The 24,097-nt window shown below is 42.2% G+C and overlaps 1 protein-coding gene across 1 annotated transcript; it reads left to right on the forward strand.

The window, feature by feature from the left end:
- The first annotated feature begins 588 nt into the window (after positions 1-588).
- On the forward strand, positions 589-23,967 carry col17a1b (collagen, type XVII, alpha 1b). Its single transcript, XM_071540094.1, has 56 exons — positions 589-718; positions 2,343-2,407; positions 4,219-4,269; positions 4,422-4,520; positions 4,939-5,220; positions 5,363-5,423; positions 5,591-5,619; positions 5,774-5,824; positions 7,244-7,391; positions 7,950-8,152; positions 8,276-8,359; positions 8,480-8,545; positions 8,954-9,127; positions 9,643-9,735; positions 9,829-9,873; positions 9,993-10,142; positions 11,801-12,436; positions 12,564-12,614; positions 12,719-12,736; positions 12,863-12,889; positions 13,016-13,078; positions 13,190-13,294; positions 13,431-13,484; positions 13,741-13,776; positions 13,953-14,006; positions 14,135-14,170; positions 14,279-14,314; positions 14,438-14,500; positions 15,206-15,241; positions 15,620-15,691; positions 15,803-15,829; positions 15,949-15,984; positions 16,140-16,175; positions 16,272-16,352; positions 16,523-16,558; positions 16,657-16,749; positions 16,928-16,990; positions 17,173-17,223; positions 17,365-17,427; positions 17,542-17,601; positions 17,710-17,736; positions 17,895-17,954; positions 18,207-18,296; positions 18,505-18,552; positions 18,756-18,881; positions 19,004-19,123; positions 19,247-19,372; positions 19,616-19,768; positions 20,042-20,152; positions 20,252-20,428; positions 21,958-22,107; positions 22,219-22,458; positions 22,891-23,055; positions 23,190-23,270; positions 23,402-23,479; positions 23,588-23,967. Exons 2-56 carry the CDS (start codon positions 2,353-2,355, stop codon positions 23,644-23,646), a joined length of 5,235 nt encoding a protein of 1,744 aa, XP_071396195.1. The 5' UTR covers positions 589-718; positions 2,343-2,352; the 3' UTR covers positions 23,647-23,967.
- Positions 23,968-24,097: the final 130 nt, after the last annotated feature.

Raw genomic sequence — 24,097 nt, forward strand, 5'->3', positions numbered from 1 at the left:
GCATGCTGCTGCTGCCATAATGTAAATATATGTGGTGAAACACTGTTTAGTTATAATGATACAACAGCTGAAACCACCTAAAGTTTCCCTTCTTCCTCCTCCAATGTGCGAACCAGATGTACTAATCCTGCTGGAATTGAATGAATCTGCTGATGCAAACAATAGATCAGCAGATTTTGAAATGTTATATGTGTGTGTGGGCCGGGGGTCGCGCGCGTGCGTAGGTGTGTGCGCGCGCGTTGTGTGTGTCTGAGTGAGAGGGCTGTGTGAGGCTGGCACTGTCTCTCCTACAATGAAAACAAAGAAAACTCCCCCAAAAAACACTGTTTCTCCCTCTCTTCCTAAAACTTTGTCCGTTTCCAAAGTTCATCACCTTGTTTGCAGAGTTGCTAAACCGACTATCTGTCTCTCCGAGTTGGATTGACAAGTTAATTGGTTCCCTGAGGTGCTGTTTTTTTATTCGGCTTTCCGTGCCGTCTACTACACCTGCCTGCCAAGCTCCAGTGCTGATGGGCGCGGCTGGGACCAAAGCCCAAATCTCTGTTATGACTTGCCTGGGAAAGTTGAGCGAAAAGGCACAAAAAGAAAGAGGACTCATAGGAACATCCCACTTACCGCGCGTCAACTTCATATAAACATTATCCCCCTGTGGACGGGATCAGTCGGTCCATCTCGGGGAATCAGGGTTTGATTGATTGTTACATCGACTTGGCTGAAGGTATGGATTTTCTCCTTGATTACAGCTTTTTGGGAGTAACCTGTGCATATGTGGCGCTTCTGTGCAGCTAAGGAGACCCCCCCCCCCTCAAAAGAAAAAAAAAGTTTGTTTTTATTCTGGATGTTGCGGATGTTGCTTCCCACCTGGTCGCTGCACCTTTTGACCTGCACTAATACCTGGAGTTTGGTGGTGGGCTGTCAGATGCCGTCAGGCGTTTTCATCTGCACTTCATCTGGGCTCAAACGTTTTCTGAGTTATATTCGACCGCTTTGATGGAGTTGGCAGTAGGCTTCCTTAGCGAAAAATCACTGTAGCAGCCCATTCCTATAGTATTCATACAGGGACTTAGAGTGTGGAACTAAATGGTGAGTTTATAGTATAATTTTCTCTCCTGTGGAATTATTATAGTGATACCTTAGGAGAAAATATAATACCATGAATTCATTATGAAGTTCCACAGACAGTTTTGTTGTGATATAGTATCCTTCTAAAATGTGTTATAGATTACTGTGGTTCTTTTTCGTTTGGGTAAACATTCAAAATCTTGTCGCTGTAACTTTTAATTTGAAGTTTTGGTGTTTATAACCCGTTATAGACTGTTCATTAGTTTGTTTTGGTGAGCAAATATGCCACAGTGTGTGCATTAACATCGATAAATTGTGCAAATTTGGATAGATTAGAGTGACTTAGATTAGTGAATGTTATTCGGGTTTACTTTCACTCTTAATTTTCTCAGTTCCAGTAAGAGATAGGCTAATCATCAAAAACAACAAAACCCTACATCTGGCTTTGGAAATGTTTCTGCCTTTTTCCCCCCAAAATGTTGCAGTGAAGTCTCCACTAGATGAGGCACATGCTGTTGATTTAAAGGTCTTCAACTGGAAGGGTGTGGTGAGAAGATGGTCTTTTGTGCTTTCAGAGCTGTACAGTGAGCCACTGGCCTCTTTTGTTCTTTTGTTACTATAGCTTTCAAAGACACAAAGTGAATCCCAACTCTATTGAAATCTATAGGTAGTCTCGCTCTCTGATGATGATGGTGCTTTATAAACCTCTTGGGCCTTTCTTGTGGTGTCTGCCATTCAAATCAGCTTTCAATGTGTCTGGAAAGTTCGGTTTTCTTTTAAATAGAGGCTGTGAGAGCTGCATGTAGTGTTTTACCTGATCTGTCTGAGGCCTACTGTAGTTTTGCTGCTTCTGTCAAGGTGAGGAGAAGCAGGTTATTAGGAACTGGGAATCTAACAAACTGGCAGCACTTGGGCAAATGTTTCCCTTGCAGAATTAACACTTACTGCATCATTTATTTAAGCTTTCATTAAACGTGTTTTTACTTAATCAGATTGTTTGATCTTCTCTTGGGTGTTGTTGCGGCATGTAAAACTGCCCTCAGTATGCGATTAGTGAAATTTGATTTTTTTGTGCCTTCAGGCGTATGAATTTCAAATTAATGGAGTATACATGCTCAGACACAATCAGGCTAATCTTTGACCCAAATCCTGGGTTATTGCTGGCATCGCCCTATCTCCTTTTACCTTGAAATGTCTAGCTGAAGGATATTTAACCAAGATTATTAATGATAGTTGGCACAGTATTAATGCCCATGGCCAACGTTTTATCACCTCACCAGATAATATGGAATGGACGATTTAACAAGACAGAGACACTACTCAGGAGAGATATCAGGAGGAAAGGGTGAGACTTTTGAATTCATTTCTATAGTTCGTAGAAACCATTAGATACGTAATATCAACTGAATCCCTCAGACAGAACCATATAAGCCTGTGTTAAGTTTTCAGATGACCTTTGCAAATTTCAGTGTGTGAAGATCATACATTTGAGTTTTCTGTGCTTTAATAGTTCAAGAAAACACTGTTTAACATTCACATAAGAAGCGATATGGATTGGCTGTGCAAATGCAAGCCCATTGGCTGCAGAGGAAATTTCAAAACAAGTGTGATTCTTCATTTGAATGCTTATTGCCATCTTAGATTGATTGGTGTAACTATACAAAGGGTCATTTGTGTGCAAAGGCTTGTTAATGAGGTTTCTGGTTGCATTATGTGGCTTTGGTTTACTGTCATTGCAGTCAAGTCCCAAAGAATGTGTGAGGCCGTAAAAACCCAATGCATTTCTTCGATGCGTAGTGTTTGTGCTCGTTTTTCAAACACTATTGCAGTCTTTCCTTGGGCGTTGCTTTGGTCTCTCTTTTTTGGGGCTTACTGTCACTAACAACAAGGCATGCCTTCACTAGCCTGGCTGGCACTCCATTCATATTAAGTCCTAATTAGTAGTTCCAGCACGCCTTCTGCCAAAGTGTTAGTCTTCCTCCACTTCTTCCTCCAGTGACTGTGACAGTCATAATCATATGAGATAAAACAACTCAACTTGGCCTAAGTGCTTTGACACATGGATGGATGGAGAGGTCAGGAACGCCTGATTATATGTTTGACACTAACCGATGCTATTATGCTAACATATAATCAGCCTCTCTGTCCTTGTCTGTCCTCCCTTGTTTTATATGTCACTTCTGAAGGGAGATGGAATTGGAATAGAACTTCCACCGTCTATAATTTAATCAAATAAAACAGAGTTGAACTGAACTGTGGATTGAGTGCAAGAGGCCTCCTAGTGGATGCATCGTGTTACTAATATCAATTACATGCTAACTAACCTACTTCAACATAACTGATGACATACCCATACTATGCCAATAATGCACAAGGTGTCACTTACATGCATTGGGGGGGTAATTTCTGATTTAAGGGAGAAAATGACTGAGTAACATGCTGTTTAGTGGTAAAAACAGTCCATTTTTGCTGTCACACCCATATGTATACTTAAGAACTGATGTGTATACTGATTTAAGAAAAGAGAGCTTTTGAATTGTTATTGCGGCTACTAATCCAATATATTATTTTGCAGAAAATCGTCAGTGGTAATTTAACTCTGAGAAAGTAAACATCAACACTATGCCAGTGTGATATCGATGAGTAATGTGTCACCCCCCCCCCCCCAAAAATGACTAATGACTAAACAGATACTTGTCTGTTTTGTTTATTTACATGAGATTCCAGTATAAGCCCCTAGGGTTTTAGGGTTTAAATCTCACTTACACAATTTGTTTCACTTTTATTTATTCATTTTTTTCCTGTTTCACTACATTGCGCAAATAAACTTGAACTTGAACTTGAGCTTGACTGACTAAACTGAGTCATCGCTGATTTAAGTGTGTGAGTGAGTGTAAAAATCAAGACAAAGCCAGTGTTTATAAGTCCACACCCAACAGATTTAGTTTAACACTTTTAGATAGTTTTGAACACTCACCCCAAAGCCATATCAGCTCTATGAATGAAGAAACAACGCTTGTCATCTCCAAATAATTGTCACTGAAAAAAATCAACACTTATTAACACTGGAAAACTCCCTGAATAATATATGACTGAACATACAGTAGTCTGTATAGATCACAGCTAGTAATATTCTTTGTTTTTGGATTCTATCAGTGGTGACAGAAACTATAACTACAACAACAAGACTCACATCTCTACCACCAAGTGAGTGTCTCCTTACCACAGTCACTTCTGCATGCTTTAATTATTTGCAGGATCCTTAAATATACCAAAGTAATTATAGTGAGCAATTCTAAAGGAAGTACCCCATGAGTAACAAGCTCTCCTTGTTTTGCTGTGTGTCTTTTCGTTGCTAGAGGGAACAAGCGGATCAAATCACAGGAATATGTCCAGCAGTGCTGGAGGGCTGGGCTTGGAGAAGAATGTGAACAGCAGTGGAAGTTATTTCACTTCATGTGAGAGGAACCATTAAATTCATGATCTTTGAATTGTAAGGATCTGGATCTGTCGTCAGAGTCGCTCTGAGATCCTGAACGTTATAGTTTTCACATCCCATAGAGTAAAACTGATGCAACCTTTTATATTTTTTGTGTCTGTTTAAATGGACATTTTCAAAAGTCCAACTTCATCCACTTTTTAAGAACTGCTGCCTAAACAAAGCGTCAGATTTATCCTTATAATTCAAAGATCACAGACTTTTATGATTGATTTTATGATGATTATGATGAATTCTGCTGGGTCATTTAACCCCTTGACATTTAAAAAAAAACCCATTTGACTCAAGCAAACTACTCCTTGTACATTCATGGTGTTGGATGATAGGCTTCAGTGTAACAGGACCGCAGCACTGACTCGTGCGTATCGCCCCTGCAGCCTCTGTAGGTGTGAACGCCAGCAGCTTCAGCTCCTCGTCGGGCGTTTACCTCGGAGGAGACTCCTCGGGAGGAGGCGATGGAGGGGGGAGCTTTGGAGAGGGAGAAGGCTACGGAAGCGGAGGCGGAGGCAGCGGCAGTTATCTGGTGAGCTCGGTGTCAAAGGTCAAGTCCAGCTCGTCGGGGGGCGGCAGGAGAACACAGAACTCTGCCTTGTCAGGCGGCCTGTCGCCAGCTTTCCGGGACAGGAAGAACATATCCAGCCGCTCGGGAGGCTATGACGGTGAGTTTGGATCCTGCCAAGCTTAGTAAAATAAATAGAGTTGTTGGCATCAGGGTACGTCTGTGCCAGAAACAGCAGCCAGAAACTGTTGCACACGGGGGTGCAGTTTTCACCTCTCCTAACCTATTGTGTTTTCTTCTAGGAAGTTCCAGCGGCAATTCCTCTCCAGAATTTACACGCAAAGATTATGGAAACTATTGTAAGTAAGAATAACAGCATGTGATTATGTACTTTGTAACTGCACCATTTTCTTGCTTTTCCTAATTGTGTGTGTTTACATGTATTTGTGTGTATGTGTGCTTCTATGTGTGTGTTCCTTTGTGTGTGTGTGTGTGTGTGTGTGTGTGTGTGGGGTCGTTTCAGGCTCCAGTACCGCCAGAGGGAGGAGCCAAAGCAGAGGTATGCCATAATGTTTTGCTCGTGTTTTTTTTCTCTCCTCCCTTCATTATTTCTGCACCATCTGAAAGTGAATTGTGCTTTGGGGATGGCTTATGAGTTTTATTGAATCTGGATTCCTTTGTCCATTGTGTGTTGTGATTTTTTTTTTTTCCAGAGAGCGAGATCAGAGCCAGATTGCAAAGTGCCTCTCCCACCGCCTGCAGATGTAAGACAACTTCAGACAGATGGATCCATTAGCTGTCAGTTATGCAATGCCTTATAAAGCCACAAATCATCTTTATTTGAGCATTTTCACTTAAAGACCCAACTGGATATTGAAAGATTTTTAAAAGTCCCACTCAATCGGGTCATTTTAGAGCAGTATGCTTTTTGAATTATGTCAATGTCAAAGGCTTTCACTTGGGATTCATTATATCATGCAAAAGGCATTCCTTTTCTTTTCCACTTCACTATTGCATGTGTATGTATCTCTCATATAATCTCATCCCAACCCTGTAGTCCACCCACACTATCCAGCACCTTGGGACGGGTGACATCAGTATCACATCATTAACAGCAAAGCTTACACATGGCAAATCTGAAGAAAATTCATATTACATTCCCTCATCCTAACCACTCCTTCCATTGAAAAAGTCTGGAAGCTACTACTATGTATCAGTTCAATTCAGTAGTGAGAAGGTTAATTGACTTATTGAATTCATTCGGCAAAAGAAAAGGGATAGGATAACACAATAAAACTTGTGGGCGTATTTCCATTGTGTTCCTTTGGGGGAGATGGAAAGTGGGAGGGAGTTGGGCAAGAAATGGCAAGAATAGCTCACAGAGGAACATGATTCACCGTGTGTAACACCTCCTTTCTGAATCAAGCGCTGGAGGGTCAGATTGCTGATCTCTCTGATAACGCCCCCTGCTGATCAGAGTGGACAACTGACATTATTTTTATCCACATTTTTAGCAAACAGTTAGTCATACCCTCTTACAAAGGATGTGTTATTGTGAACACAATAATAATAATAACAATAATAATAATGATAACAATAATAATAATGATAATGATAATAATAACAACAACTTTATTTATATAGCAACTTTAAAAGCAGAGTTTACAAAGTGCCTTTGACAGTCAAAATAAAAGCAGAATACTTAAGTGGAACAGTGTGAAATAGGATGGACCAAAAATGGAAGAATAAACCAAAATAATAGTAATAGAGTAATAAGGATAAATAAAAACCAAAATAAATGGATAAAATAAAATAAAATATGTGTTTCTTCTTTTGGACAACACACATTTGTGGTACTTTTCAACACAAGATATGTTGTGGTAAAATGTGTTGTCATTAACGTGTTGAAAAGCAACACACGTGTGTGCTGTCCCAAAGAAAACACAGATGAGTTCAAAATGACACATCCTTGGGGCGAATATGATGAATCAAATCCCACCTTAACTTTATCTTAATGTCAGATGGAGATCTTAGCTTGCTATGATGCATGATGATCTGTACTTTTAGACTAAAATCATACACTGAAGTTCTCCGAGATATTGCAGGGCATGTATTTGGTATGTATTGTTTATTATATTGTTTATCAACCTGTGCTGGGTTAACATGGTGAGTGTGTGTTGCAGGGACGGAGCTGGACGATGTGAAGAGGCTGCTGAAGGCGGGACGCTCCAACAGCGTCAGCCCCACCCGCTCCTCCAACGCCTCCATCACCCTGCCTGTCCCCAGGAAGGCTGCTGTGGAGACCAAGATCATCTCCCAGTCCTCCTCTCAGTCAGGTACTTAGACACCAACACACACACACACACACACACACACACGTCAGCACACACCACCTGCACAAACTCATCCATACTCACACAAAGACAGGTTCTCATGCTCTCTCGCTCCAATAATTTGTTTTGAAAGACACTTTTTCACCTTCTTAATTATTGTCTTTATGTCTTTTCTTCCCTGCAGTTTCAACCCCGTTTGACACCAGTGTGACATCAGGCCAATATGATATCGGTCTGAAATCAGGCCAGTATGATACTGGTGTGAAATCTGGCCAATATGATATCAGTCTGAAATCAGGCCAGTATGACACCAGTGTGAAATCTGGCCAATATGACATCGGTCTGAAATCAGGTCAATATGATACGGTGTGAGATCAGGCCAGTTTGATACCAGTGTGAGATCAGGAGTTTATGATATCAGTGGGAAATCAGGCCAATACGATACTGGTATGAGATCAGGAGTATATGATACCAGTCTGAAATCAGGCCAGTATGATACCAGTGTGAGATCAGGAGTTTATGATACCAGTCTGAAATCCGGACAGTACGACACCAGCGTGAGATCAGTCCAGTATGACTCTGCCACGCTGGACTCTGCCCTCCCCTCCTTCTCCTGGTCCACCTCCACCCTCCCCTGCCCCTCCGCCACGGTGGCCGCCGCCGGCAGCAGCAGCGGCACCTACACCTACCAGGTCAACACCAACAACATGTCGTCAGGATCCTCGCTGCTCAACGCCACCTCGCCCTCCGCCTTGTCAGGTGAGACGAAATACACATCGATCTCACTCTGTCACCTGCAGATGAAATGCTGCCTTGTTTGAAATGTAGTAAGGAACGTTTCTGTGATGGATTTGTTTTCATGTCTGCGTTCTCTGTTTGCAGTTTACGGCTTTCAGAATAATCTGGCGCCCACGTCCAGCGGTGTGCTCACTACCAGTGGAGCGAACGTAAATGCCAACCTAGGAGGTATGGTGGCAAGTTTCCAGACCGTTTCCATAATATCTAGACAGTATGAATCTTTTGCAGTCAATAGATATACAAAATAGCACCTTGCTTATGTGTGTGTGTGTGTGTGTGTGTTCACAGGGTATGGGGTACAGAAGAACGTCTCAAATACTGGTGGTCTTGTCAGCACTGGAGTGTCTACAAGTAGTAAGTCCACATTGGTTTGTGTAACAATGGAGAGCTCAAACTAAAAGAAAAAAAAAAATAGCCTATATAGGTATATAAGCACTATAAGAAAACAAAATAGCAACAGTATTATTATGAATTACTCCACACTTCATAGCATTCTTCATGTTGATGAAGGATTCTCTGTTCTAAGTTTTCAAATTTATGTTTCCACATCTCATTATCTTGTAACTAACTAATAACCATTTTGGTGATGCATATTATTCACACTCAAAACTATCTGGATTAACTGCAGCTGAAATCATTTTACCCAAGCTTATATTATTTCTCTTCTGACATTTTCATTGTCAAAACAGTTCTCAAATTAAAAAAAAACAAAACATCAAGTGTTAATTTTCCATGGAATGATTTCTGACTGATCTTTTTTAGCATCAGTCACTAGATCCCAAACTGAAGATGGATACAAGAAAGACTACAAGTTCCTGCTGTTGGAGAAGGAGAACGTTCCCGCCAAGCGAAGCCAAGACACAGAAGTTCTCATTCTGGCTAAAGACAGCGGCAAGCAGTTCACCAGCAGCAGCGCTCTCATAGGAGGAGGAGGAGGTCAGTCGGCTTCTTACCGCCCCCTTGTGGGAAAAGATGTAATTTTCTCTCAGCGTAATAGACCGTGTGCATAAAGCATGTCCACCTCCTGGACTGACATCATCCAGTCCTCTTGGCCCATCCCACAGTGCAACACAGTCCCAACATTTCTGCTTCCTTAACCAAGTAACTGTACCAGAAATGGGTCAATTCATGAAGCTGACATGCTTCATGCACATGGTCCTTTGAGATAATTCACCATGACGTGTGAATGAATATGTCACCACCTGTATTCACAACAGAGACATAGGAATAGCCTGATTCGACAAATGCTACTTATTCCTATTAAAGACTTAGCTGATGAAGACTGTGATATACTGTTGGCAAATGCACTTATTGTAAGTCACTTTGGACAAAAACATTTGCTAAATGACGTTATGTAATGTAATGTAATGAATAGCTATGTGGCTTTAATGAACTGAATTAGATTTGACTTTTTTAGTATTTTGAAAGAAAGTTGCTGTCTGTGTTTACAGGATCGCTGTCAGGAGATTCCATGAAGAAAGAGAAAGTTATATCCAGCTACACTGAGACGGCTCCATTGAAGTCAGAGGCGGGCAATACTTTCTGTGAGGAATTATTTAAAATGTCCAAAAATGGCATTAATACTAAAAAAAAACCCCATAATGATGCTCATTAATAGTGTGACATTCATTTCATAGATGGATCATCTGGAGTTGTAATGAAAGACAAAGCAACATATGCAGGTATTTCTGATTGCATGTATCATGATATGATTGTGTGGTTATGAGACTTGATAATACCAATTAAATCGTGATGAATATTTTGATATTTGAGAGTTATTTTTACTTTCCCCCGTCCTCAGAGATCCGCAGGGACAGCGATTTCTTCGGCGGTGGAGGAGGAGGATGCTGCTGCTGTGGGAAGGACGGTTGCTCCTGGTGGAAGTGGCTGCTGGGTCTCCTCCTGCTCTCCCTGCTCCTGCTGGGACTCCTGTTCGGGCTCATTGCACTGGGTGAGTTGAACCAGTATCCAACTGTGCCGCTATTAGCTGACAGAGCTGATGAATAGCGGGTGAACGTCCGCTCTGCTGTCTCCTGCTGACGTGCAAGCTCTCTGCTCCAACTGTGTTAAGAAACAGCAGTGTTATGAAACATCTTGCGGTTTTCTGAAACATTCTTTTAGTCTAACGAAACATCTTGGGATATTACAGGGAAAAATAGACTGAATTTCGCCACAGTGGAGAAAAAGATGGCTAATTTGACAATCACAGACTTGCAACAGAGTTCACATAATGCTATTGCAAAATGAAACAAAGCTCCTCCTAAAGCTCTGTGATGTCAAGAGACACTCTCCGGAGGCTCTTTGTGGACTAATAAAATATTTGTTTGAGCTTTTACAGGCAAGCGGGCATTATTTCACAGCGCTGCTAAGAGCTATTAGACAGAAAATGTACCCCTCTCCCTGGAAAATTGACCCTGGGCACTGTCCCATTGCCATAAAGTCGGTCTGGTATTCATTGTCAGTGGAGCAGCTCCAGAAATTGTTGCTTGATGACATCACAGACTCAAGTCTTGGTCTCTAGCACCAGCAGAGACTTGTTGATGTACACAAATTTAAATTATACTGTCTAAGATCATGGAATAACATGTGTGAACTTTGTTGTGGAGTAGATTTTCACTTTAAGCATACACACAACAAAAGCTGCTGAGCCTACATATTAAAACACATGGGTCATGACTGGTTAATATACACATACTGTATAGTTATAGACCCTGTGCAGTACATAACAGTATATTCACTATCTTCTGTTTCAGTATTGTGTTTTTTTCAATAATGTAATAACAACATAACTTAGTAGTAGTAACTTTTAACTACTAACTTTTAACTACATTAGTAGCAGTAGGTTAGTGGTAGTTAAAACAAAGCTTAGTATTTTTAGGTAGCTTTTGTGTAAAATTTCCACAGTGATAAACAGTAACATTATGTAATGAGTTAAATGTGAGTTTTAATGTGTTTTTGAAGTTGTAACATGCTTGTTTACTGTAGACTTGCATTGTTTACAAACCGACTTGCATTTCTCTCACACAGTTACTCTGACTCTTACCAAATTTTCTTGACTCAACTGACAGAGGGGATTTGCCTGTATTACTTCTGGCTGTTTGACTTTAGCTAATGAGATTTTGGCAGAATATCATGGGAATAGGCCAGCAGCAGCATGACTACAATACAACAGAAGTTAAATAAGGCTAAGGCTAGAATCAATGTGGTTTGATATAGATATAACAATTTGTCAAAATAACTTTATTTGTTTAGAATTACAAAATAACTTGTTTATGTCCATCCACACTGAAGTGAATATTAAAATGTTTCATATAGTTTGGTGGTGGGTGGCCTGGATCTGTGGCCATATTTCTTTGTATTATTATTATATTTGATATTTTGGACTCAGATATGATAATTTTTCAGTAACACTACTTTTTCAAAGTGTTATTTTGTCAAGTCAAATTAATTGTAGGGCAGTTAAAATGTCATTTATCGTCTTTGTTATGAATTATTATTATGAATTAATAGTTTGGCAAATTACAGATTCAGAATAGTTTCTTAACTCTGCCCAACTGTGTGCACATTGTGTGTGTTCCTGTCTTAACAAATCTTGATGCCCCTCTGCAGCTGAAGACGTGAGGAAGCTGAAGAATCGAGTGGCTGCCCTGGAGGCCGAGTCCTCGGTCGCTGCTGCTCGCACCAGTCAGCTGTCAGGTTCTGCCAATGACATCAACCTAGTTCACACTGGCACCTATGTGGACAGAGGAGGAAGCTCCCACACTGACAACACCCTACACCTGGGCGCCGGTGGAAGCGCAGGCACCGGTACCAGAGTCGGCATCAGTGGTGGCACCGGCACGGGCGTCAGTGGTGGCACCAGTGGAGGCACTGGCACTGGCACCGGCACTGGCACCGGCTTCAGTGGTGGTGCTGGCACTGGCACTGGCACCGGCACCGGCTTCAGCGGCGGCACCAGTGGCAGCACCGGCACCGGCACCGGCACCGGCACCGGCTTCAGCGGTGGTGCTGGCACTGGCACCAGCTTCAGTGGAGGCACCAGCAGTCGCACTGGCTACGGTGGCGGCAGCGGCACCGGCTTCAGTGGAGGCGCTGGCACTGACCTTGGAACTGGAACTGGCATCAACGTCGGCACCGGCACCAGCCTTGGGACCGGCATGGGCGGAGGACATGTAGACGGAGCTGCCCTTCAGAGCACCATCCAGCAACTGCTGAGAGCTGAGATGCATTCTCAGTCATTCAGAGGTGGTGCACATATACAGACTAAATGAATTCACACACACACACACACACACACACACACACACACACACAGTAAGTTCATTATACACATTACTGTCCATGTTCATTGAACTGTTGTTTTCTGTTTCAGCTCTCATAACTGCTTCAGCTAAAGGAGAGAGAGGAGAGCCTGGACCTAAAGGTAAAATGTCTAGTACAAATGTTATTGTTTCTTTCATGAAATCCACATATTCCCCATTTTTCCATTGATTAACCTGGATCATGTTTTTTTTTTTTACTTTTCAGGGGATGCTGGATTGAAAGGTCAGGGAGACAAATGTTTGCTTCTAGAAATATATTTTCTCTTTTGAGGTTTTTCAGTTGTATTCACATGTTTGTCATCTACTGAATACTATGATTCTAATCATGTTTACATTTCACTTGTCACAGGAGATAGTGGTTTCCCTGGAATTCCAGGTAAGGAATGATGACTAATTATAAATTTATATTATCCGTGAGTCATTACCAGTACAATATCTTCTCTGACGATTATAATGTATGGGGTCATAATGTCACTTTTCTAACACTGACCTTTGACCTCAGGTGCTCCCGGTGCAATGGGCCATTCAGGACCTGAGGGGCCTAGAGGACAGAAGGGAACTGCAGGTACAGTCATCAATTCAGTTCCAACTATGTGATGCAAGTACAGTGTTTAGCCCATTTAGTTGAGCCAATTTAGTGTGTGTGTGAATGTCTGTATGTAAAATGTCTGATCAGGTGATCATGGATTGGAGGGGCCACCAGGCATGAGGGGTCGCGAGGGCCCAGCTGGCCCCAGAGGTGAGCCAGGAGCCCCAGGCTTTGGCGAGAAAGGTGACAAAGGTACGGCTTCGATTCACTGCACTAACGGAAGTTTGTTTAATTCTCCTAATGACACCCCGTTACACCGGGTAATAAAGCTCATAAAGGTCATGTAACTATGTCCAGGATCTCATTTTTTTTGTGTTTTTTCATGCAGGTTTTCCTGGATCTCCTGGTTCTGCGGGACCTGCCGGCCCGATCGGACCAAAAGGTGAGATGATGTTAAAGATAACGGATTACAAATTGCGATACGCAGGGTTTCAAAAAAAGAGAATGGATGTTATTGTCTGTGTCAATGTCACTGTCAATTTTTATGTTATTTCCAATGTCAGTTTACTACATTAGTGCTGTGTTGGTTTTTGCACAATCATCCAAGGCATGCAAAGGCTTTAAGAATGTTCCGGTCAATATAATAGCAAAAGCAAACATTTATGATGATTTATGCTAATAATTAATCTGTGCTCTAGGCTCACCTGGAGTTCCTGGGCTCTCTGGGATACCAGGTCAGTTTCTTGCTGTATTCATTCATTTAGAGCATTGCAATAATCCTAGAGACACCTGCTGAGTTGAATATGACCTCAAATCGACCAGCACTGACTTCAGCACAAAAACTTTGCAAATAATGTTAGTGATGTCTTGCCTTCAGCCCTTGTATTTTACATGAACTCTTATATTTTAGGTCAACCAGGTTCTCAGGGCTTCCGAGGCGAGGCAGGGCCACCTGGGCCTAAAGGTAGGTCACATGGCATGAAGAGGATAGAACAAACTCAAATGATGGACATTGTTTACTAGCTTACAGTCAACTGCACAGTTACTTTGGTTGATTTTATTTGCTGTAATGCTGCTCGTTCTTCTCTGCAGGGGAGAGAGGGCCTGCTGGATCTCAGGGAATTAAAGGTTTGTTGCTGCTATATCAGATTTTTTATACAAAGGGACAGGCTCATGGCTGTAGCTTTGGGGCTCAGCAAACATTTCTAAATGTGGTTTGATCAATGTTTGCCTTAGGTGACCATGGCGAAAAAGGACAGCGAGGTCTGTCAGGTGAGTACAGTAACATCTGGACTGTCTGAAACAAACAAATAAAATTATGTTTGTAGCTGCCAAATTGCCATATTATATACCGAGTATGGTATGAGCTGCTCTATCCACTTGTCTCCCCCTCAGGTGACTCTGGTTTACCAGGACTGCCCGGGCCGGCTGGAGAGAAGGGATCCAAAGGATCAGTGGGTGAGTGATGGGATGGCTCAGATTATTCCTCCACCTGTTGACCCAAGACAGACTTTGTTTACTAGGAGTGTTACATTTGAGCTCCACGCTTTGATTTTCCAACACTTTCTGTTTCAAACATAGAATGTAAAAAAAGGTTTCAAAGCATGATACTGAGCTGGAGTTCCAAAACCTTTATGTTACATGAATGTGATGAATGAATGTGATGAATGTGATCATACCAAAAAGTTCATCCATTCTAGAAAGTGGCAGTGGCATTCTAGACATGATTTATCTTGAATCCTATCATTAGTCTCTTTTGAATTTTTTTTTTTTATTCTGTACCGTTAAACTGACAAAGTTAATTACATAAACTGCAAAGTTGTTCTAGCTCATTTGTCCTTCTCATTTTGCTCAACTTGTACTGTATAAGATAAATAAGATAAAGATAAGATAAAGTTATCAGCAGTTTGGTGGCAGCACAGCAAGTAAACGACTCATTAAAAGTGATTGTATTCTGGAAATAGTGAGACAGTTTGTAATATTTACAAAATCCACCAGGTGGCAGCATAGAGGCAGCCTCAGAAAGCCTCATTGGTCATTCATATTGTTAACTGGAGGACCAACCCGACCATATTTCCCCAGTTTATTATGGTTGTATTAGCCAGGTTTATAAAATGACTCATGGACAAATTTTTAGTAATGTGTTTTTGTTATTGTGATCAGGATCTCCTGGAAATGATGGTGAAAAAGGCCAAAGAGGTAAATGAGCCATTTAAATTACCATTAGCCATTACTAATACTACTATTTAAGTATTATTGCAATATGTACACTGACATTACAATAGGTACACAACGCTGTACAACTATCTTATCGCTGTTGTCATGCGAAAACCTTGTAACTCCAACTTTGTTGATTTTCAACATTTGAAGGATTACATGCTCCTCTATGGGTTGAGAAGATTCTGTAACCCTGTAAGCCCTTCCAAAACCCTTTGGAAATGTCAAAAATACATGATGGTCAAGCTTAAAATAATGCTGTTCCATAGTTCCTGAAAAGTTTGGAGACACAACGTTTTCACCGTGACATTATACTAAATCTCTGATGTCTTACATGCTCCTTTTCTGTTTGTTCCTCAGGAGACCAAGGGTCTTCTGGGCTTCCTGGAATCAGAGGTCCTGCTGGGCCTCCTGGAGATGCTGGCCTTCCAGGTAACATGAGAGAGATAGGCGTCATTCCTATGAAGCATGATCTTTAGCTATTATTAGCATTGTTGTTAATGGATGTGATAAGATATGTTAATAATTTCTGCCTCTTTCTAGGAACACCTGGGCTTCAAGGACCACCAGGTATGCCTCTATCCTTAGTACACATTCTGTCATAACAGAGGTCTAACAAAAAGCTTGCTAGAAATTCTTGCTTTTAATTCAGTCACTGACCCTGGAAATGTTCTCAATGTTCTTTTTAGGGATTGCAGGGATTCCAGGACAGCCTGGGGCCAAAGGTAAAACTATTATCAACCTCAGTACTTCAATGAGACTATTCTTGGCCATGTAGGCCTACTGCAGCAAGAAATGGGCATCCACTTTGAAATCCGCTGGTTGTATGCAATTGATTTGAAACTCTGCAGCTGCTCTAGCATGTGTCTGTCTCTTTCAGGTCAAACAGGTGAACCAGGAAGAGTCATTAATGCAGGTAACATGATAAAACTTAAAGAATATGTTTTTTTCAACGCACCATTTGTAATTGTCTGTAATTTGTGGATATCTGATTATCATGGTGATTTTCCAGCTGGCTCCAGCTCTGTGGGCATCCCTGGACCCCCGGGGCCTGCTGGTCCCCCTGGCGCTGCAGGACCTCCAGGATTATCAGGTCTGACCTTTGACATCATAGAATATAGCCAGACCTAGTCCATGGTGTATATCTTGCATCTTAGCCCTGAATGATTGCACCATATCAGAATGAACAATTCTTCATTCACTACTTCTTCTGTTTTCATTCAAATTTAAGGTTTTATCTGTTGTGTTAATTTACCTCCTCAGGTCCCATTGGCCCTGCTGGTCTGCCTGGCCAACCTGGTAGGTCATCACACTTTTCCAATCCAAAGGCAAGCATTTTAGACTGGATATGTAGCCTCCTGAGTGTCCTACATGCAGCATTTTGTTTCGATTCACAGGTGCTAAAGGTGACAAGGGAGATAAGGGAGCCCAGGGAGAAGCAGGAATAACAGTGAAAGCTACTGAAACTATAAGCTCATCCAGATCTGAGAGTGAGTACTTTCTATGATGCTTTCTGTAACAAATCCCACAGTAATTAGTAATTAACTACAAGTTAGAGAGCAATGGCAGTTTTCTGCTCCTTTACCTTGGTTTGTATCTACAGACCAGAGTGATGTCATGACGTACAGTTCATTATGTAACATCATGGTTTTTCCGTTCCTGCTTTAGGACAGTTTGGCGCTGCTGGAATCCCAGGACCACCCGGCCCACCTGGGCCTCCTGGACGTCCAGGTAACCAACATACAAGATGCCATGTTGCAGTATCTTCAAAGATATCCATCCAAACATCTTCAACGTTTTTGTTAGGACTCATTTGAGATCATCCAAGAATAACTATATGCTACTGTCTCCTTCATGCAATGGCATAGAGTCATATTCTTTAAAATGTATCATTGACTTTTTTTTCCCATCAGGTGATTCAAGACCAGGGCTTCCAGGGCCCCCTGGTCCTCCAGGTCAGCCAGGTAAGTCTTTGAGCACATCAAATTCACTGTTTTGAATACTGATACTGAGGCGAATGGATGTGTATTGTACAGTATAGTAGGTAATATGTAAAGCTTATATCCATTCTTCATATCAAACTTTCACTATCATCCCTGCTTTAGGATATGGAAGACCAGGACCAAGAGGGGAGAAGGGAGAACCAGGAGGCTTTGCAGGCAGCTCTGGTATGATCAAACATCTCAGCTGGTGCTCAGACATGCAGTAGAATTAACAGATGGCACTATAGACCACATTGGAAAGCTCTGACATTTCTGATTTTGACACTGCTCTTCCCACAGGAACATTCTATAGTGGACCACCAGGACCTCCGGGACCCGCTGGGCCTAAAGGATCAACAGGTGAACTGACTTTAGAAAGCTGTCTGACCTCTTTGTCTTTATGAAAAACTACTTAAATTTTCAATTTCAATTTCGATAATATTATGATTATCTCCAACGTCATTTTAGGTTCTCCTGGACCGAGGGGATACCAAGGTAATTTGCGTTGTTTAATTTATGTGTATCTTATTCATATCACTTGTTCTTTCACCATGCACATTGTTACCAATATGTTACAACACAGATAGTCGTGAACCAGCCTGTGAACAAACCATTCCAACATAAATAATTGTGACTTTTTATTCGTGTCTCAGGTGAACGAGGCCAGCCAGGTTCGCCAGGCTCTCCAGGAATACCAGGAAACTCTGAGAGAGGTCAGCACTTCATTCACCTACCGCCAACTCCAAATCAGACAAAAACTGCTGTTTTGTCCATTTTAGTACTATTACAAGGAATCATATAGGAATTTTAGAAAACATTACAAGAAATCCTCAAGGATGCCTGTTAAACATACTATCTTGGTGGACAGCGGGTTGGCAGCCATGATCATAACAGCCTCAAGGTCTGAGGATGTGGTGTGAGCAGGCTTACAGTACAATGCAATACAAACATTTTTTTCCATACAGTTTCATCTTATGGTGGAGGAGGACAAGTGATATCTGGACCACCAGGGCCACCTGGGCCTCCTGGACGTCCAGGACCAGAGGGACGTAAAGGTAAACCCAACAACACAATGAAAGCTTTGGTAGGAAAATCCATGTCCATCATGAGCTTGTAGCATTTGTAGGACTTTCTTTCCCCTACAATGGTAAATTGTCTGTTGTCTGTATTGTAGAATATATACAGTATATCCCCTGCCTGTGTGCATCATGTGAAATAGATTTAGGTATAACAGGTCATTTGTTCTCCTTTATCATTTCCAAGGGGACACTGGATCTCCTGGTACTCCTGGTATTCCTGGCTCTTCAAGAGGTATAGTAAACTCTAACAAAAATGATCATAATTGTTGTCCTTACCACTCATTACAATAATGCACAAATGAAAGTGTAATTTTATCACATACTATCATGTAGAGAACTGAGTTGAGAATGACTAAAGACTTCGGTTCATATCACCTTATAAAGTTTGAGTCCCTATATTTTGTTCAGCATCTTTATTTTCTTGTTTTCCCTCAGGCTCAGTCTCGGTCACCTCAGGGCCTCCTGGTCCTCCTGGTCCTGCTGGCCCTCCAGGCCAGCCAGGCCAGCCAGGCTCCTTCTCTTCTTCCACTGAGATGCGGCAGTACATCACCGACTATCTAAGTAAGAGTCTTACCACCCAAAATCTCAAGCAAACCCTCTGCAACCACACACAAACACAAGTGCTTGACGACATCTCAGTGGGACAGCATACAGTATGAACATGCTTTATTTGTCCTGTGCAGGTAGAAGCAGGCAGTCTGGCATCCCTGGCCCTCCAGGCCCACCTGGGCCTCCAGGAACCCCTGGATCCTTCTCAGGTTCTCTGGAGGACATTTCCTCTCGTGTCATTGTCTACCTGCAGCGTAAGCCATTGCTTTTCCCCAGAATTTCTATTGCCAAATGATACTCTGTGGAGTCCTTATCTGGGTAGCAATTAATAATCAAAGAAGTAGAAGAGGGCTATTATCAGTGTTGTTCCATTTCAGGTTCGGGCTCAGGTTTCAGCATGGGTGCTCAGGGTCCCCCAGGACCGCCTGGCCCTCCTGGCTCCCCTGGCTCTAGCTCTAGCTCTGGATCCCTGTCTGTCAGCGCTCTCATCGCCATGCTACAGAGTAAGTACAGTACATACTCTAGCTGACTTCTATCAGCACTGAACCATAATGTGTACGATCTATGCTCTACTCTACTTCTTTATATGAGTCCACTGTGCTATTGGGAAAATAGGATGAGAACTAGCTTCGCTGTTGTTTTCATGTGGTTTCCTCATAGTGTTTACTAAAATGATGCATAGACCACCATATAAGGAGAATGCACTGGGCTTAAATATATCTATCTACTCTTGTATCTGTGTCCAGGAGACGAAGTGAGGCGATACTTGACAGGTCCACAAGGACCACCAGGATCACCAGGGTTACCAGGGACACCAGGGACACCAGGAACATCAGGAGGAAGCGTAGCCAGTTACAACGCACAGGAGATCGCCACCTATGTCTTCAGAATCATGAGTGGTAAGCACAACATGGTATGGTCTAATATCTGGCTTTGGTCTAATAAGACTAAAGGTGACAGGAAACCTTGCTTCGATAAGATGTCAAAGGTTTTAATAAGCCAGTGATATCTGACAATATTTCCGTTGACAGATACATTTTCAAAATATTCATGTTGAGTCTACTCCCATCTATCACCTGCCATTTCACCACTAGTCACTTGATTGACTCTGCAAGACCTGAGACTTACTCAAGGATCCAACTCAGAACTGCTTGTGTCTTTTTTGCTTCTAGAGAGAGGGATTAACGGAGGTCAGCCTGGACCACCAGGCCCTCGTGGGCATCCAGGTCCTCCAGGCCCCGGCTTTGGTAGCGCTACGATTGACTACTCTGCACTGATAAGAAGTAAGACCATTTTCTTGGCCTTGTGTAGTCAACTACATTACCTGTTGGAGGCAGTCGAGTGAAGATATATAACTAATTAATCCTCATCCATTTCCTCAGATTCAGACTTCCGTGCACTGGTTAGCCGCTCAGCCGGACAGCCTGGCCCCCCTGGTACCCCAGGACTGCCGGGCCCCCCAGGCCCCCAGGGGCCCCCAGGAGGTTCCTCTTCCACTGCGTACGGCACTGCAGGTGGTGGTGGCTACAGCATGGAGGACATCCAGCGCTACCTGCGGAGTGAGTCTGGTGGAAAGAGGATGAACATAATGGATTGTAATGTGCAGCTGCTTTGTTTAAACTGAGGGAGACTGAATGCCTATAGATTTCAAACCCATATTTCAATAATACATGGATAAATTAATCTCACAAAAAAATTTAAACCATGAAAACCAATTAAAATCAGAAAAATGCATAAAAAATGTACTATTCAGGAAACCATACCCTTTTTGAAGTAAATATAAAACAAATGTCCTATAACTGACATATTTCTCATATGTGTTTTCTAGTGGATATCCACAGAACACAAGGTTAAAGAGTGGCTAAATATATATGTTTATACAGCAAAAACAAGTTACATCTTGTTGTAAACAAAAGGCAATTCGGTTGCTAATTTGTGTTTTATTTCCCATTTGTTGGCTTTAAATGGCCACAGAAAAATACTAGGTTACTGCCACAAACATTTGAGACATGCGCAGTTCAACAAAAAACCCTGAAAATCCCAGAGTCTCTTGCCCTTCTGGCAAGCATAAAATAGTAAGAACAAAAAGAAGTAAGTACATTTGCAGACATATGGCAGCATCAGCCTCTGTCAACAAATTAACCCAGAGATGGATCACTTTCCTGTCTATATTTGTTTGTTTGGGACTGTGATGCTGATTGTAATAGATTACAACAATCAGTGAGAGGAAGGCTCACAGCATCATCAACGACCCAACTCAGTACTGCAGCCCTCAGTCCAGCACCAATAGATAAATTAACAGTTTTTACCCCCAAGCCATAAGAATGCTGTACAGGAGTCCCACACACACAACACACACATACCCGGTGAACCTCACTGATCATTATGCTCCTACTGCACCTGCCCTGACTGACAAACACACACGTTTAATGAATATCAAACGTACAACTAGTACTACTACTACTGCTACTACTACCACTATTACTAGGCCTACTATTACTACTGCTACTATAATGCTACTACAGCTGCTGCTACTACTACTACTACTGCTACTACTATTACAACTACTACTACTACTGCTGCTACCACTATTACTACTACTAGTACAACTACTACTACTGCTGTTAAAACTACTTCTACTACTACCCCTATTATTGCCACAACCGCTATTACTGCCACTAGTACACTACTACTACTACTACTACTACTACTACTACTACTACTACTACTACTACTACTACTACTACTACTACTACTGCTCTTTTTCCTCATGACTAGAAGACCCCTTTTTTCCTCAGACCACCCAACCCTACTCTCTTGAACATCAGAAGCTTTCCAGTCTCCTATCTGTTTTTCAAGACTTGAATCCCGGACTCGTTAATATGATAATACTTAAATTCTATGCACTTTTAGTTTATTAATGTTATCATCACATTGCACTGTTTTGTCTTGTATTGTCCAAACTGTTCTCTTTTTACTCTTGTTTGGAAGGCGCCACGACCCCAAGTTCTTCACAAAAACGTTCTTTGACTTGCTGTACACTTGTGTAAGTTGGCATGGCAATAAAGTTGAACTGAATATCTCTCAGGTTCTGGGTTCAGAGGTCTTCCCGGCCCTCCTGGTCCTCAAGGCCCCCAAGGCCCCCAGGGACCATCGGGTTCTTCCCATGGAATGGTTTCCTACAGTGGATCCTTCCCACGGGAGAGCATCCGAGCTGAACTCCAGGAGTATCTGACCAGTAAGCTCCTATCATCCCACTCAAACAGATATTAACATTACCTGTACTGTACATGTACTTCATAACTGACCAAAGATGAGTGCCCATATCACAGATGTATTTTTTTGTTAGGTGACAACATTCGGCGTACCATCATTGGACCCCCCGGGCCTCCAGGACCCATGGGTCCAAAAGGAGACCGTGGAGAGCCAGGTTATGTCCAGGGCTACGCGCAGAGCCAGAGCTTCTCTCAGGGTGACTCTCGATACGACTCTCGACACGGCTCTGAGCGCCGCGAGACCGATGTTAGCAGGCTGACCGAGACACTGGACTACTCCAACGTTGCCATGAGGGTTACGGACTACATCAAGAGTGAGTAGACTACGGCTGCCGAATTCTCACCTAAAATTTAATTCCTGTGTGTGATTCTTGTGAACATTCGATGGAAAGTGAGAAAGTGAGAAACGGGGTAAAAAATCTTTTCAGATCAAAATGTCTCAAATGGTTCCTAGTGTTTATGATCAAAGCAACAATGCTGAGTTAACTCCTGGCATTGTATTGCCCCAAAACATTCTGAAATACATGAATAACACTGAATAACATATGGGAATTCTGATCAAATCTAAATCTGTGTAAAGCCTGATATCTAAAAGTATGATTAGTGCTTTGCATAAAGGAAAATATGTAAAATTGGTGCCACTGATGCGTATAGTGTAGAGAGACAAAATGAACTGAGCAAACTAAGAGATGTGTAATTTTGTCCTGTACAGAGTATAACCCAATTTACTAATAACCTTCCTCCAGACCAAGGCCTGCTGCAGGACTACCTGGTTGAAGGCCCCTTGAGAGGAAGCGTAAGAGCGGTTCAAGGACCCCCTGGTCCACCCGGCCCTCCCGGACCCCCTGGCTACAGCCGCGTCATCGGTGCCTATGGCAACGTCACCGCTGACCTCATGGACTTCTTCAGAGGTGAGGACAAGGACTTTTTTTTTCCACAAATCAAGTTAAACTCTACAACAATAGTAAACTATCTTCAAATATGACATTTTTAGATGGATAAATTGCTTCATTACCACTGAATCTGTGCTTTTCCTCTTGTGCAGCCCATGGCACCATCCCGGGCCCTCAAGGAAGACAGGGACCAAAGGGAGACAGAGGGTATCCTGGACCCAGAGGAGACAAAGGTACAGTCCGATGGAACAGATAAACACCACCGAGCAAACTGAGCAACCTCTGTTAACTAAAGTAGTCAGTGTAAATGTCAGTGTGGCGTGTCTGAGCCAAGCAGTCTGACAGTCTTGTATGGTGTTTACAGGTGAACCTGGGCGCCCAGGTGTACTATCAGGGTTCCACACTGTTCAAATTCCACACCGAGTGGAGAAGAGGGAAGCAGGTAAATTCATTCAACTGTTTGTCAAGCCACTGAAAGATTGTTAATTGTAATATACTCCCACGAAACACAATGCCATTCCAATTTATTTATATTTTTTTTCCATTCCAGGCGATGATGCTGTGGCTGATCGTCGCAAACACCGCCACCGTCGAACTAACGGTGTCTAAGCTGTTAAAGGGCGACTATACTACTGGGTCATGCTAGATTTCATTTCAATTTCACTATCTTTTTTAAAAAAAAAAGTGTTAAACAGTAGCAATGCAAATGTTAGAAAATGCTCCTTTTCTTGCCTTCTGTAGTGAAGTCATTGGATAAATATGGGGAAAATTAAAAGTGGCCAAAAATTGCATCAGTCTCTTTAAAATGGCTTTAGTAGCTATATTTAGAGCTATGGATTTAGCTGCTGGTCAGTGTTTTGTGACACAGACGATTTTGAAATTATGCGTGTGGGTGTATGATGTTTACTGTGCTTATTTTTTGTAGCTTGTATTGAAACTTTTTCCAGGGACAGCTTTGTTTGGGATACTCTATTTAGAGCAATAACTAGCAACGGCTGATATTTTAATTGCACTTTGCATCTTTTTCCACTGCTTGTGTGACTTGAGTGTCTGGTGTATT

The sequence above is a fragment of the Centroberyx affinis genome, unplaced genomic scaffold (genome assembly GCF_046629955.1).
Source record: "Centroberyx affinis isolate AG114_WGS23_722 - 3 ecotype Tasmania unplaced genomic scaffold, CSIRO-AGI_Caff_v1 ptg003562l_1, whole genome shotgun sequence".
In the NCBI taxonomy this organism is placed as follows: domain Eukaryota; kingdom Metazoa; phylum Chordata; class Actinopteri; order Beryciformes; family Berycidae; genus Centroberyx; species Centroberyx affinis.

Coding starts and splice junctions, on each gene's coding strand:
- col17a1b (XM_071540094.1), top strand. CDS start 2,353: ATGGACGATTTAACAAGACAGAGACACTACTCAGGAGAGATATCAGGA. Junction 5,221..5,362: donor CCGCTCGGGAGGCTATGACG/GTGAGTTTGGAT, acceptor GTTTTCTTCTAG/GAAGTTCCAGCGGCAATTCC. Junction 19,373..19,615: donor TCTCATCGCCATGCTACAGA/GTAAGTACAGTA, acceptor ATCTGTGTCCAG/GAGACGAAGTGAGGCGATAC.